Source organism: Parasteatoda tepidariorum, chromosome 2 (genome assembly GCF_043381705.1).
Source record: "Parasteatoda tepidariorum isolate YZ-2023 chromosome 2, CAS_Ptep_4.0, whole genome shotgun sequence".
NCBI classification, from domain to species: Eukaryota; Metazoa; Arthropoda; class Arachnida; order Araneae; family Theridiidae; genus Parasteatoda; species Parasteatoda tepidariorum.
In genome coordinates this window covers 57033959-57048621 of record NC_092205.1, presented here as the reverse complement: position 1 = coordinate 57048621, position 14663 = coordinate 57033959, and the positions used below count along the sequence as shown (strand labels likewise).

Here is a 14663-nt window from a genome sequence, read left to right as displayed (position 1 = left end):
TATTATTATATAAAATATTCAGTTTCTATATAAAATATTTAGTTCTTATATAAAATATTTTGTTTCTAAATATTAGAGTTAGGCAGAAAAATTTATTTCAGCCAAAAACGCAATCATTCAAAAAATTACTTTTTTCTTGTCATCTTTAATTTTTTCATTCGTTAATGATGATAATTTCGAAACATATAATTTTTTTTTTTGTAAAATGATAGCGTGTACAATAGTTTTTGTGAAATTCTCGATCCAAACAGATCTTTACGAATTAAAAATCTTATATCATTGAATCTATGCCGAAACGACCATAAATTATTTTTCAAACAGTCGAATTTTATGTGAGTATACAATACTTTTGAATTGCTGCAGTATTTGTTAAATAAATTTGAAGCCAGTGAATTCGCAGTGTCAAAAGAAATAGACGATGTTTTTTTTTTAATATAAAGTATGTGAAATTATTTTTTTTACAAAAATTGTCTTATGGGTGAGAGCATTTAATATATAATAATTCATTTGATTGGCGAGGAGCACATGCGGTGCTTTTCTTGTAAAACATATTTAAGTCTCGGAATTGCGTAACTAAAAATATTTTGATTAAATAATGAGCTAAAAACTATTTAAAGATTACTTTTTATTTACTTTTTGCTTACAAGTTCACAGACCTATTGAGATTACAGGGCTGAATGCATCAGAATTTATCAATACAGATTATGCATTATTGAATTATTTTAAAAAAATAGTTCTCAACCGTATTCCCTGTGAATATTCACATTTATCTTATTTTTTTAAACAATACTGTTATATTAGTGCCATTTTCTGTCATTAAATAACTTAAAGATTTATTTTGCCTAAAAATAAACACATAAAAAAGCTTTTTCTTAATCTTAAGATTTATGATAGATGATCTTTACTGTTTTAAGTGGAATAATTATTATATTTACAAAATATTAAGAATAAAACCAAAACTATTATTTGCTGGCACGCTAAATAAAACTATTTTTAAATTTAAGAAACTTAAAAATACACTAATTTTCCAACTTATTTAAAAAATAAAATAAAAAACGATGATGGATAAATAATAATAATAATAGAATCTATTACATATAAAGTCTTTTGTAATAAAATATAAAGTAAAAATTTGAAGTATTTTTTACAGTATTTTAAACCCTGTTACTAAAATACATGAACTTGCATTGTTAAGAGAAATATGGTAATTAGAAGTTTCAACATTTTTTAAGCTATTCCAACCAGATCTTTTCATTATCATTAGACCTACACTGTTAGAATTTTCATTCTAAAATCATGGTGAAATAACTGGCAACAGTCTGTCCATCCAATTAAGCGTAAAGTTTACGGTTAGGAACGTTTCTCACTTTTACAGTTTTGCAATCGTTAAAGCTGGCGTGTTAAAAAAAGAAAAAAAACTAATTTAGGCAGACATAGGAGTTAGATTACGCTAGAATTTTCATTAGATAATGGACATTGGAGTTAAGTTGCGGTTAAGTAGTGTTTTTCTAAGTGAACCGCACAATGTGGCTCAATTAGTTTTTCTGATGGTGCTATCTATCGTGAGAATTAGAAAATACTAGACTTTTTGTGTAAAGCAACTCAGTTGTGCTACTATCTATGCGTCAGCTTTTATGAAAAGCCTAGGGTCACCAATTAAGGAGAGCTGGAAACTGTTCATTTGTTGAAGGAACAAAAGTTGCGTCAGCTCTGGGATTCGAACCCTCGTTTAGTCTGTTAGTCTGTCATGAGATAGACAGATTAGCTCTCTCGGCTACAGTAAGTAGCTTGCCGCAAAGAACTAAACGGCTTTATATTGTGGGCCTCTTGGCGCGAATAAAATTCTGATTGTGTAACCGTATTAGGTGAAAACAGTAAGAAAAAAAACTATTTTTCTCTCAGTTAATTGTTTGAATGACATTTTTTTTATAGTTATTTGACTTTTTTAGTTGAATATGATAAAATAACATATAAATTGGCATTTAACCATTTTTTCCAAGAAAGTTCTAACAGTGTAGTACTCTTTCATGTTCATACATTGTTTGAAAGTCTAGATCATTTTGAGTAATTAAATTGTTACGTTCTATTTTAATGTAGGATTCTTTTAATGAATAAGACTGGTGGAGAAATACTAGAATACAAAGATGATTAATTTATTTATGAGGAAAAACACAAATGAAAAAGATACAATGTAATATGCACTTTTTCAAGCACAGTTACTCTCACCAACATCTTTAGAATTTTTTTTGCTAAGTTCTATTCTCATTTAAAATTTTGAAACTAAAGAATTTTATAGGCTACTTGTTCTTCGAGAAAAATATCATTTAATAATGATATTTATTTTGATCTGACGTAATATTTCTGATTGTTTTGTTAAATCATTTATTAACAATGCAAGCTATTCCTGTGTAATGAAGTAATTTAAAATTTTCTTATTTTATTTTTTGATAATTTGAAAGTCAATAGAATATTTTTTCACAAAATATTTTTAATTTTCATTATTATCAAACACAATAAATACGAATACCACAAACACAAATGAATGAGATTATACAGAATTCATAACAGTTGTTACTTCACAATTCATGCAAAAACAGCAAAAAAATTTTTTTTGATAGACTTTTACTAACCTTGGAAATAATCCAGGATTTGTCCCTGCTGGTCCTGTTACTCCAGTACCATTATTAACGGCAGGAGACGTCAGTAGCGGTGTTGCAGGATTTGCGCCTGGTACTCTTGGGGGCTTGAGTCCAGATGAGGAATTTCTTTGTCGGAGATTTGTACCATGAGATGTTGCGGTACTAGGTGTTCCGTGGTGCGTGGCGTTGTGCCGCCCGCCCACTTGTCCTGCGATGTTACTGACTAAAAACAAATATTTGCAAATAAAGTAATGTGCCTTTATTTTCCTGATTCTATCTATATAAGGACTAGTCACACCAATCTTAGAATGATGCCATCCTATATTTAAGGTTTCAACCAAAAAGAAGGCTAGTTTGTAATTCTACGAACGTTAAGTTTGTTTATAGAATAAAAAATTTGTGCATGTACACCAAGTACACTTTCAAGTTAAAGGGAATGGAGGCTATAGTGATGATTCATCTTTAGATTGCATTTTAACATTAAACTGTTCTATAATATTGTTTACAGATATGCGCTTTACAATTTTTTTGCAATTTCTCTTTGTTAACAGCAGTTCTTCCATAAAAACGCTCTAAAAATATGGCTTATCATAGTGAAATGTGAGTTATCATAGTTGGAAATTTTACTTATCATAAAATTGCCCTAAATTTTTAAATTCCAAAGCCTTAAGATTTAAGCGCTTTTTTTTTAAATTATAAAGTTTATTAATCAATTGAAAATAACATAACAATTACTTAACAATAAATAGCAATTATTCATGTAATTTTAAGGAAGTCGTATTTTTGGCTATTACAGGGTTTTATTTCTAATTTCTAGTGAAAGTTTTTGAAAATTGCTATGTACTTCTTTTATTTTTAGTTTTGTTGAAGAGTGTTTCATGCTAGCTCACACAAAACGCCTAGTTCTTAAAATTTCTTATTGAGTAAGGTTTCCAATGTGGTCATCCATTTATATGGAAGAAAAAGGTTCCAAATTTCCAAGAACATTTCTAAAAGTTTGAAAAATAAATAATAACAAATAAATTTTCTCTTGTATGAAATAGCTCAAAATTTTTCTAAAAGTTTTTCAAGAATTAAATAAATTTCTAAAATCTTAATACTCAGTAATAAATAAAATATACATTGTTTTTCGAGGTAGTGTTTAAATGCTAGAAGATCAAGTGTTTAAATTTTTTTTCTTTTCGAATTAGAATAGTTTTATTCCATTAAACTTACATGAATGATCCACGCTTTGAAAACAAGCCTCATTTAAAAAACACGCGCTTTCTATTTCCTTACGTGCAAAAATATGAATTACCGTGAATAAATTTTGATCTAATGATTGGATCATCACGCTCTAGGACTCAATCTTAATGGTTCGACAGAGTTATCTCAAATAAGCTAATTAATTAGTGCAGACAGTACTTTAAGTAACGAAATCAGACAGAAAAACGTACCGTCTCTGAATAAATACACCTTTTTTTTCGACGAATTCGGATTTCTGACCCCCGAAATATAGGGGGTAGCCGCAATCTGGAAAATATGAACCCAATAATCGTTCGATGATCCAAAGTTTGGCCCCCTTAATGTTAATTTTACTTTCTGCGTATTTCGCCATATCTCGAGAAATTTTTAAGCGAATTGAAAAATTTTTGAGCCCAATTATATAATTCGTTTATCCAAAGATGATTTTACGCAAAAAATAACTTTTGGTAAATATTTATTACTTTTTTTATAATTTTATTTAATAAAGGTAAAAAAAAATGATTTGTGAGGTATACAGTTTTTGCATCATTTTAAAGAACATAATTTAATACGATAAAATACAAAATTTGAACAAAATCGGTTGAATAGTTCCTGAGAAATTTAATTTCAAAAAAGTCAAATATTTAAAATTCGACTTCTCAGGAACTATTCTACCGACTTTGCTCAAATTTTGCATTTTGCCTTAAAAAATTACGTTTTTTAAAATGTTGCAAAAAATTCTATACCTGACAATTCAATTTTTTTCCATTATTAATTACAATAATAAAAAATAAATATTTACTATAGGTTATTTATCTTTGGATAAGCGAAGTTTACAATTTTGTGCAAAAATTTTTCAATTAGCGTAAAAAAAAAGTATCAAGATATGGTTAAACACGTAAAAAGTAAAATTAATATTAATAGGTTTAAACTTTAGAGCATTTTTCTGACCTAACTATTGAGATCATATTTCACTGATAGCTGCTACCCCCTATATTTTGGGTAGCAGAAGTCTGAATCAGTCAGAAAAACGGTATGTTTATTCAGAGAAAGTTCGTCTTTGTGTCTGATTTTGTAACTTAAATTACTCGTCTGAACTCATTATATAGCATATTTGAAGTAACTCGCTCGAGCCATTAAGATTGAGTCCTAGATAAAGATCCAATCATTAGATCAAATTTTATTTAAAGTGGTCTGTTTTTTTTTGCGCATTGCACATGAAAAGAAAATTTTATCTGCTTATTAATAACTCGATAATATTTGCATCGAAGTGTGTTGGCTGCTTTTCTCCACAGTTTTGGAATATTCTGGGCATAATTTCATAAATATCACCATTTTATGATGCTCAATTTGATTTTCATACGAAAAACACTATAAAAATTGTTGTAATTGTAATGCTTCCGAACAAACGGCTAATAATAACTTTTGAATGGCTGCATCAACTGGGGAGAAATGTTTCTTCTACAATTTGGATTCATTATTGCATTTTAATTTTATTTATTTATTTTTATATAACTCAACTGAATTTCTCACCTTTGCACGTTACAAACTTTTTTCGCAATATTCGAAGAACATTTTTCTTTATAGAGCCTATCTACCAAAACAGCACTAAGCATTTATTATATATTTTTTAATTTTTAAGGAATAAAAATCGGCCGAGTCCCGTGTGTATAAGTGAAGAATTTAAAAAAAAACATTTAAATAATTAATGCCTCGCTTTCCAGCGTAAATCAGCTTTTTTAAGAGCTTTGTCATTATTTTAATTTAATGAAAACTAACTACGAAAGAGAAAAAGAAAGAAGTACATACAAGTATGAACTATCATTGAAAATACGTAGAATGAATGCCTTTTATTAATATTTGCTTTCCCTTCTGTTTTACGAGTTATTTTCTACATAAGCAATTTAACATGTAAATCGCAAAACGTTCTTCCCCTAATAGGTCATACACTCTTAGTAAATTGGTGAGATGAGAAGTTGTAAGTTAGAATCCATTTTTGCCTTTGGCTATGGATATTTTTACACTATGGACATCTCGTAAAATCCAAACATAAATAATGACATAATATTTACATAAATATAGAGTTACTGCTATTTAACTTCGTGAGAAAGTTACGACATACAAGTAACATTATCTGATTGGTCGAGAGTCAAAATTTAACGAAATAAAATGCAACATGCCTTTTCTCGTAGAGTTAACATGGGATTATTTAACGTAGTGTAGTTCGTAGAGTTAGCATGGATAATTTTTTTTATTTTGCCGAGTCTCATAATTTCAGGTACACTTCTTTTTCCTTTGATTTCAAAATAAATCTTAACTGTTCAAGATATCTATCATGCACAAATATGCTGTTTAAAAATCATTTATTTTGCGAAATAATTAGGTTTTAAATATTGTGACAGCTCTACTCTTCACTTTTATCAAGTTATTCATGTTATTGCATGCCAAATAAATTGAAAATTTTTGATTAAAAGTTAGCTTTCTTGCGGAAAATTTTGTAAACAAACTAAAAATAAGTTATAGTTTTATTCTTAAAGAGCTTAATTTGTACATGAACAATTTGCTGTTCTTTAGCGTAGTTTCTTGTCTCTAGTCCGGAAAAGAAAACGAATCGTAACGTAACTAAATATTGATACCTTAGCAACAAGTACAATTCTGAAATGTCTGCTGTTTATTCATTTTCCTATTATAATTAATCATGGTGATTTGTCATTGTGTTTGTTTATAGTTTTTATTTATCAATCTCTGGTTACTTTCTGGAAATTTAGATTTTTTTATTGTTGAAATATTAACTTTCACTGGTTATTGTGTATTTTTATAGAAATGTAAGTTGGTGTTTTAATGATTATATACAATACCTAATTTTAATATTCATTCATTTTTATATTTCAAAACAACTATGTCGCTGTTTTATATTTTACTCCTGCACAACTGATAAGAAAATTGCTTTAGGTTAATTCGAGTTTATATTAAAGACAGATAACTAGATTTATTAAGTATATCCTTATAAAGATAGAGATCTTTTAAAACACTTTGAATTTTTCTGAGTGTTCTTTTTGGAATTTCTTGCATAGTGTATTCATAGTATATGAAAAATCATATCACTCTGTATTTTAATGAGTGCTATTTTTAGATTTTCTTCCAAAGTGTATAATTTTTTTATTTTTCATTATTTTTATGCGAAGAAAAATGTTATTAGCATTCAAATATTCTTTATTAAATTTTATTTTCTGGATTTAATGACACAATTATTTAATTAAAAGATTTAATAAGTACAAAAAAATTTTCAATTTCTATCAAAGTTGGTCACAATTTAAAATAAAAATCGTGATATAATGACTAGTTATAACAAAATAAAATGAAAGTTCCAAGTGGATAAAAAAAAGCGAAAATAATTTGAGTTTTGGCAAACCAGAAAGGAAAGAGGTAGGGATCATCACTTTCAAAACAGGAAAAGGAGAATTTTGGTTGGGATAGAAGTTTATTACTAAAACTATTCTCTTTGCGTTTTTGGTATGGCAAAAATTGAATTACTTTGTAATTTTATCATGCACTTGAAAAACGTAGTTTTCAAAGTATTTACTTTATTTTATTCTTTTCTACCTTTTAGTTTTGTGCATATTAGATAAAGTCGAAATTTATAAAAAAATTCTTCATTTGTTAATAAATTTATCTTGAACTATTTAAAAAATGACTGCTTACTGCTATTAGATACATAGCTCCTGTTTAAATTTAAGCACTTTAGCTAGTCGGAAAGAGGTCAAAATTGAAATTGCTGATATGTTTTACTTGACGTTCTAAATTATGCTTATATTGGTCAAGAAATAATTGAAACTACCATTTCCATCTGACAGTGTTTAGTTCATTTAAGAGCACTTTAAATAGTTGGAAAGTAGTCGAAACTCAGATTGAAGGGAAATTCCTTTGGACGGCATGATTCTAAAATCTGCATGTAGTAATCAGGAAATGATAAAAACTTGAGACGTCATCCAGTACGTATTTCCATTTAAAATGTAGGCCCTCTAGCAAATCGGACAGTAGTTGAAATCTCGATTGACTATAAATTTACTTGTAGAAATAATATGGCTATAAATTTTGCTTGTGACAAAGTTACCAGGAAATAATAATTATTGAATTTGACACCAAGCTCGGATCTCTAGATGATGTTCAAACAATCTAGTTTTCGGAAAGTAGACAAACTTTTTAACAGCAATCAGTCAACTTTGCAGTAATACGCTAATTCTGATTATTTTGGAAAGGACAGAAGAGCGGAGGGGCTCTCGTAACTTGAACACTCCAGTTAATCAGAAAATTGCCGGAAATTTGACTGACAATAAGTTTCTTTTCGAACAATTTCGTGATAAATTTTTCTGGCAATGGTTGGGAAATGATTTAAAATAGTATTATAATTCAGCATAGAGCTTAAATTTGAGTGCTCTAGCCATTCTTAAAGTGATCGGAAAATTTTGATTGATGTAAAATTCTCTTTGACAGTATTAACGTAATAAGTTATACTGGTAGCTTCCAAAATTTGATTGAATATTGTATTGACATCGGCTACGGAACTTTAGTACTGTTTCAAGTGCTCTTGGTAGACGAAAAGTGATTTTAATTTTGACCAAGATTCCATCGATCATCTTTTGCAAAGATATCAAGATTCTATTAAGCTAACAATTAAGCTGTAAGAAATAAAATAAAAAGGTTTTTTATATCAAGTTGAAAATATTTATTTATGTTATAAAAGAATTGTCAATAAAAGTAATAAATGGAAGATTTAGCAATCTAAATTTTTTGTAAAGTTATCAATAATGGGATATCTGCAAGCGACGTAGTGTGGGTATCTCAATCCTGATTGGTTGTTGAAACGAAGCAATTAATTTCTTTCATTTGAAGTCACTGTAGTAACTCTCTAATTTAAAGTTAGATACCAGGAACTGTACATAAATCAAATGCTTTATGTAAAACACACCGATAATTATTTAATTGAAATGTAACTTTTAAGGATAAAATTTCAGAGCACGAATAAGCTTAAAACTTTATGTAACGCAAAATTTACTTACAGTCGTTAGGATTTTTTGGTGCGTCTGAAAAAAAAAAGAAAATTAATGGTAATTAATACAGGCAATAATTAGCACATATTTAAATAAAATATTTTTCTGATGTAAAAATTTTATACTATTGTTTAATAATTAGATTCTTACCTATGTGAAAATGGGTTTAGAGAAAGTTGGAACTTTGATCCTCTTAAACGTTATTTTTTATTTGTTTCTTTATTATTTTTATTGTATGAAAAGAATTTTTTTATAATTTCCTTCATTTCAATTTGTTATGCTTTTTATGCAGTGTTTTTCATTGATAATTGTTATTTTTAAACAACGTAATAGCTATGTAGTTAGTATTTTCAAGAATTATTTTCAATACAATCAAAACTATTTTCAATTTTTCAAAATTCGCATTTGTATTTTCAAAACTTGATTGCAATGCAACATTTATTTTCAGTATTTCAAAAACTAATTCAATGATAGCTTTTTTCGAGAGAACGTGCCAAATGTTGACCTATAAATTCAGTCCTTAGCATTACAACAAATTTCTTCCGATTTGATTCTTAATAAAGAAAAAAAATTGCATTTTCAATATTTTCTACGTTTTTTGATTTTTACCTTTAGCAAACTGAATTCATAACAAGGAAGTTTTTTTTAAAAAAAATAACGGTATAGTGTATCATAATATAATATTGTCACGATATTGTACATCTAAAATAAAAATGTTTAATATGCATGTAACTAATGGATATTAAATATACGTACACGCACATACGTAAATATACGTATGCTGTCATTTATACAAGTTGCACTATAATCGTATATTAATATTAGATATAGCTTTTTAAATTCCTTGCCAAAAAATAGGGTCCTAAAAACATAAACAAATTAGCAAATGAATATTAGTCTCTAATAAATATTTAAGTGAGAGAGGGAACACAAAATGTATAAAACTTTCAAACTTAATTAATCATTTTTGGAATTAATCAGAACTAAAGAGGAATTAAAATATCAAATAACTAGTTTTTTGTCAGTTGGAACTATAAAGATATTTTTTCCCCTTCAGAAACTTTTGTGACAATATGAATTGATTTTTGATTACTATAATTCATACTTCATTGAGATTCTCAGCTATCAAGACTTTAAATAATAAAAGAAGAATGAAGCAATTTTGATGACAGAGAAAATGGTTCAAGTGATCTTGAAGAATTTTCATAGAAAATCATATCTCATTTTCTCTATCATCATAATTGCTTCATTCTTCTTTTATTATTTAACAATATAATTAAATAAATTAACCATATAATTAAAAGCATGCCATTCAAAAATAACAAATCTAAAATAAAAAGATTATTAATTAAAAAATCGTTTATTGAAAAATGTTTAAAGTGACCTTAAAAAATGAGCGGTTAGTTTTGTAAAGAGGGAGTCAGCTAAAAAAAGGTTGGGAACCTAAGTCCTATAGTAAATCAGTTAGTCCTACCTAATAGTTTGTCAGATTCGACGAATTTCCCTCATTCAAAGTTTTAAATCATGGTCAGTATTGTGTACTTTTGGGACTTTTTTTTTAAATTTTTAACAAAAAATTCAAAACTAAAAATTTAAAAATAGGAGTGCGGAGAGAAATATCTCATGCACATATGTAGCAAATGAAATATTACTCTTGTTAATTGTTAAATTGCTTAGCTGATTAACTTTCAATTTTAAAATAAATTTTCATATAGAGTTTAAAAAATGCACTTGTATTTACCTCTTAGTTTCACCCTCTTGGGTATTTCTGGAGGTGTGAATGTTGGGAACGTAGAGTTGTGAACACTCTCATCTGAAAGAAATAGTTAGAAGTAGAACACTTAAAAAATTAATAAACTTATTTTTCCTTAAGACACCAATTAAATCAAACACCCAGATATTTCATGTGGAAAAACATTGAACACAGGATACAACAAAGAACATTCCTTATGGAAGAAAATAAAATCATAGCACACCAAAAGCAGGATAATTGCCAGCCGTGCAAGCACATTTAGCGAACAGTTTTTCTAGGTAGAAGCAAGAGTAAGGTTATAGTATAAATTAAAGAAAATATCATAAATAATATAAATTTTTTATAATGGAAAATCAATAGCTATAATTCAAAAGAAAACATCTTGAATAAATTCATAAATTTGTAAGAGGAAAATAATAAAATTCCATAAAAAACTATATTATTTGATATTGCAATATATGTAAGGCATACCATTTGACAGAAATTAAAAAAAATACCTTAGCAATGAAAGATCGACTCTCATTTCAGTCAAAAATCAAGTATGTCAATACAAAATTAAAATACAAATTTTTAGTTACCATATTGTTTTTACCCGCCTATCCACATAAGCTAAAAAAATACTAGCAACATGCATTCGATATCTTGAACAGTGACATCTTTTTTCCAACTAGCAACCCTAGAGCAAAATTGTTCTTTGCACACAATAATTTTTCATAATTTTTTAAGTAAAAAAATTTAGTTTAGGTAATATTAAGGGGACAATATTATTTAAAATATTCTAAAAACTTTTAGGTAAAAATGGCAATAAGAGTTAAAATTTAGCTTTTAATTTTCAGACAAAATGAATGAGATGCATTAACTAGTCTTATTTAAAATAAAAATCACACGTAGTTTCCTTATTTAGTTCATTCTTTTGGCATTCTCTTTCTATCAAATATTCTTTTGAATTTAAAATTTTCTTTTCAAAGAAAAGTTGTTTTATTAAGTTATTACTTGTGAAATGAACTTTGAAATACATTTTGACTACTTTTCATCAAAATATACTCTGTCTAAATAAATGCTTGCCTGCTCTTGAATACAAATTATTCTTCTGATAGTTATCAGAACTGATCCTTTTCGTTTAAAATCAATGAATTAAGAAGAATAAAACGCTAAATTTACATTTGTACTTGAAAATATTTGCATTTTAACGTTATTCTCCAAAATTTAAAAAATAAAAATTGTAAACGTAAGTCCGAAAAATATGACGTATGAATCTGAGAATCTCGGACTTCTTGAGATTTTAATGTGATTTTAGAAAACCGAGGTTTTTTTTTCTTATCATGGCGAAAATAACATATTCTGAAGATATGGTAATAATGATCTGGATGCACAGTCTACGTTCGGATGCAATGTTTAAGATAAAATATTTCACCTTTTCCTGCGTATATTAAGTGAAAAGTTCATTTCACATGGTGCAACGCGTATCTATTTAATTAAAGGTATATTCTACACTTTTATTGACTTTAACTTTTTTATCTTTATTGCATGCTATCTTATAGGAGACATCATTGCTTATTTTGATTTTCAGTAAGGATGTGATAAATTTATTTTAAACATTTTAGCAATTCCTAAGAAAATGCTAATATTTATATCGAATTCAATCGAAAATGGTGTTACAAATTGAGGTATGAAAATTGTCACGATTGTGACAAACTATTATTTAACTGTTTTTTAATGGCTAATATGTTTCAACAATTAATTTTTATTAATATTGGGGTTCATTCAATCATCATGTATTTTTACATTTGACATTTTGTTTAAAGAAAGTCTATGTATACAAGCCTGATAATAATTTAAAACACATTTACTCGTATGTTTAATTCAACACTTTCCATTATTATCCATAAACTATAAACACTTAAAAGTAGAAAGGAAGAAAAAAACTGAATTTATTAGCAAACACTTTTTTTAAATAAAGCATAGCATTTTAATTCAGGCTCTGAAGGAAACTTTTTAATAAAAATAGTAGGTTTAATATTTAGAGAATAGTAAGTAGTACGTAATGCGATACCGCATATAACATTAGAAATGGCTGCTTACGGAAATGTGCAAAGATAACACATAGACTGGCGTGCACACGGAAAGCAAATTTAAGCGATTTCGAAATAACCTACTATTATCTGATTCAGATATATCAGCATCAATATCAACTGCACTTCCAGTTCTTGAGATAATATATTCTGTGGAGATTTACAAATAAATCGATTTACGCTTTGTTTAGTATTACTTACACAATATACAAATTCCAACAAATATCTAAGCAGCTTTTAAGATGAGTATTAGGGAAAAAAATATTTGTGAGCTAAATAATAAAAGACACATACTTGAAACATTTGTTATTTATTCGTAGAAAATCAGGCAAAATGATACTAATAACAGCTAAATAATATTAATATATTAAACAGATGAGGATGGATAAAAAAAGGGGATGAATGTATCCAATAATAAAAATCGTTTCACTTTTATAAAAAAAAAACTGATTAAATTAAAAAGCAACCTGCCTCATCTTGAAATCAAAAATATGATTTATTTTTAAAATATTTATTGTACTCTTCTAACATGTTTTTATATATATATTTTATGTATTGCAGTTATTATATATTCTTGCTTTGAACTGTATTTTTGCATCCTTATATTTACGTTCTTTCTGTAAGAGAAAGAAGAATAGTCTGATTTTTTAAATATATTTTTATTAGAGCATGTTTTTATACGTCATAATATAAATACTTTTTAAATATCCTTAGATTTATTAACCGTATTTTATCTATTTATTTATTTAAACCCGTAACAAATTTTCTTAAGTAAAAAGAATCCACGCTCATGTAATTTACAAAAACAGAAAACATAAGTGTATCACAAACTAATTGAATTGAAATACAAAAAGCGTTTGAAATGTAAAATATTGGATTTTTTTTGTGCAAGAAAACATGTTTTTACTTGATTCAATGTAGGATAATTAACACTTCTCAAGTCTTTAACACTCTCAAAATGCAAAAAAGCAGTTCTGCATTTTTATTATTCCTTAATTGTTAGTAATATTAAAAGATTGACTGCCCTCACTCCTCATTCAGAGCAGATAATTTTGTCAAATGAGACTTGAAAACGAAATGACGAAAGCCATCGTGATTGATTTGGCTTCAATGAAGTGTTTGATCGTCGCAACCTGATCAATGATCAAAGATTGAGAGGAAATACCAATCTTTAACACTGGAAAGACTGAAATTTAGTATGTACTTTTATTGCCCAAAAGCAGTCAAAATGACTGAATTGTAAAAGTATAAATAATGTATAACGAAATTTGTATAAGATTAATTTTTAATATTTTTTATATTATTTGCAGTTATATAAAAGTTATTAGTAAATATTAACAATAAAAAAATTATATGTTGTACAAAATTCTAAAAAATTGTGTTATTATATACACCATTGTTTTTCTAATTGAAATTAAAAGAAGTCAAAATGACTTCCTTAGGCAATCTAGTGTTAAGCTGACGATATCTATATGCATCAGAAGTTTACATTTTGCATGCAATTTTTCTGCACATAGCCGTGCCAGAATTTAAACTCTAGCAAATAAATTAACAAAGAAATTTAATTAATTATAACTCAATCACTTTAATAACTCAATTAATTAACAAAGAAAGTTTTCAGTATTTTTTTTCTGGCTGTCTTAGAACGCTATCTGGTACATAATCAATTTGAACATTTAATTATATGCATGTTTTGTTTTGTGATCAGGCAATTATGTTTGAATATAGCATTTAAAACTTTGTAGTTACAGTAAATTTAATTTAATTTGCATGTATTATTATGTTGCAATCTCTAGGAACAAAAATCTAGCATTAACGTGTGATAATATAAAAATGTTAGCAACATAATATAACTTCATGGCATTTTTTTAATATAAATGTTTTTTTATGGCAACTAACTACAAATTATAAAAATAGAATCACA

At 27.2% G+C, this 14663-nt stretch overlaps 1 protein-coding gene across 8 annotated transcripts in view; it reads right to left on the bottom strand.

Annotated features, from left to right (window-relative positions):
• Positions 1–14663, bottom strand: part of LOC107441522 (calcium-activated potassium channel slowpoke) — a 104455-nt gene that overhangs the window by 18134 nt on the left and 71658 nt on the right. For 4 of the 8 annotated variants that reach the window (XM_071177616.1, XM_016054814.3, XM_071177617.1 and 1 more), the window contains 4 exons: positions 12824–12889; positions 10656–10727; positions 8924–8947; positions 2631–2862 (listed from right to left, as the gene is read on the bottom strand). In XM_071177616.1, coding sequence (XP_071033717.1) covers positions 2631–2862; positions 8924–8947; positions 10656–10727; positions 12824–12889 — 394 coding nt within the window. The remainder of the gene's footprint in view (positions 1–2630; positions 2863–8923; positions 8948–10655; positions 10728–12823; positions 12890–14663) is intronic. The other 4 variants (XM_071177621.1, XM_071177619.1, XM_071177618.1 and 1 more) reach the window with 1 other exon arrangement.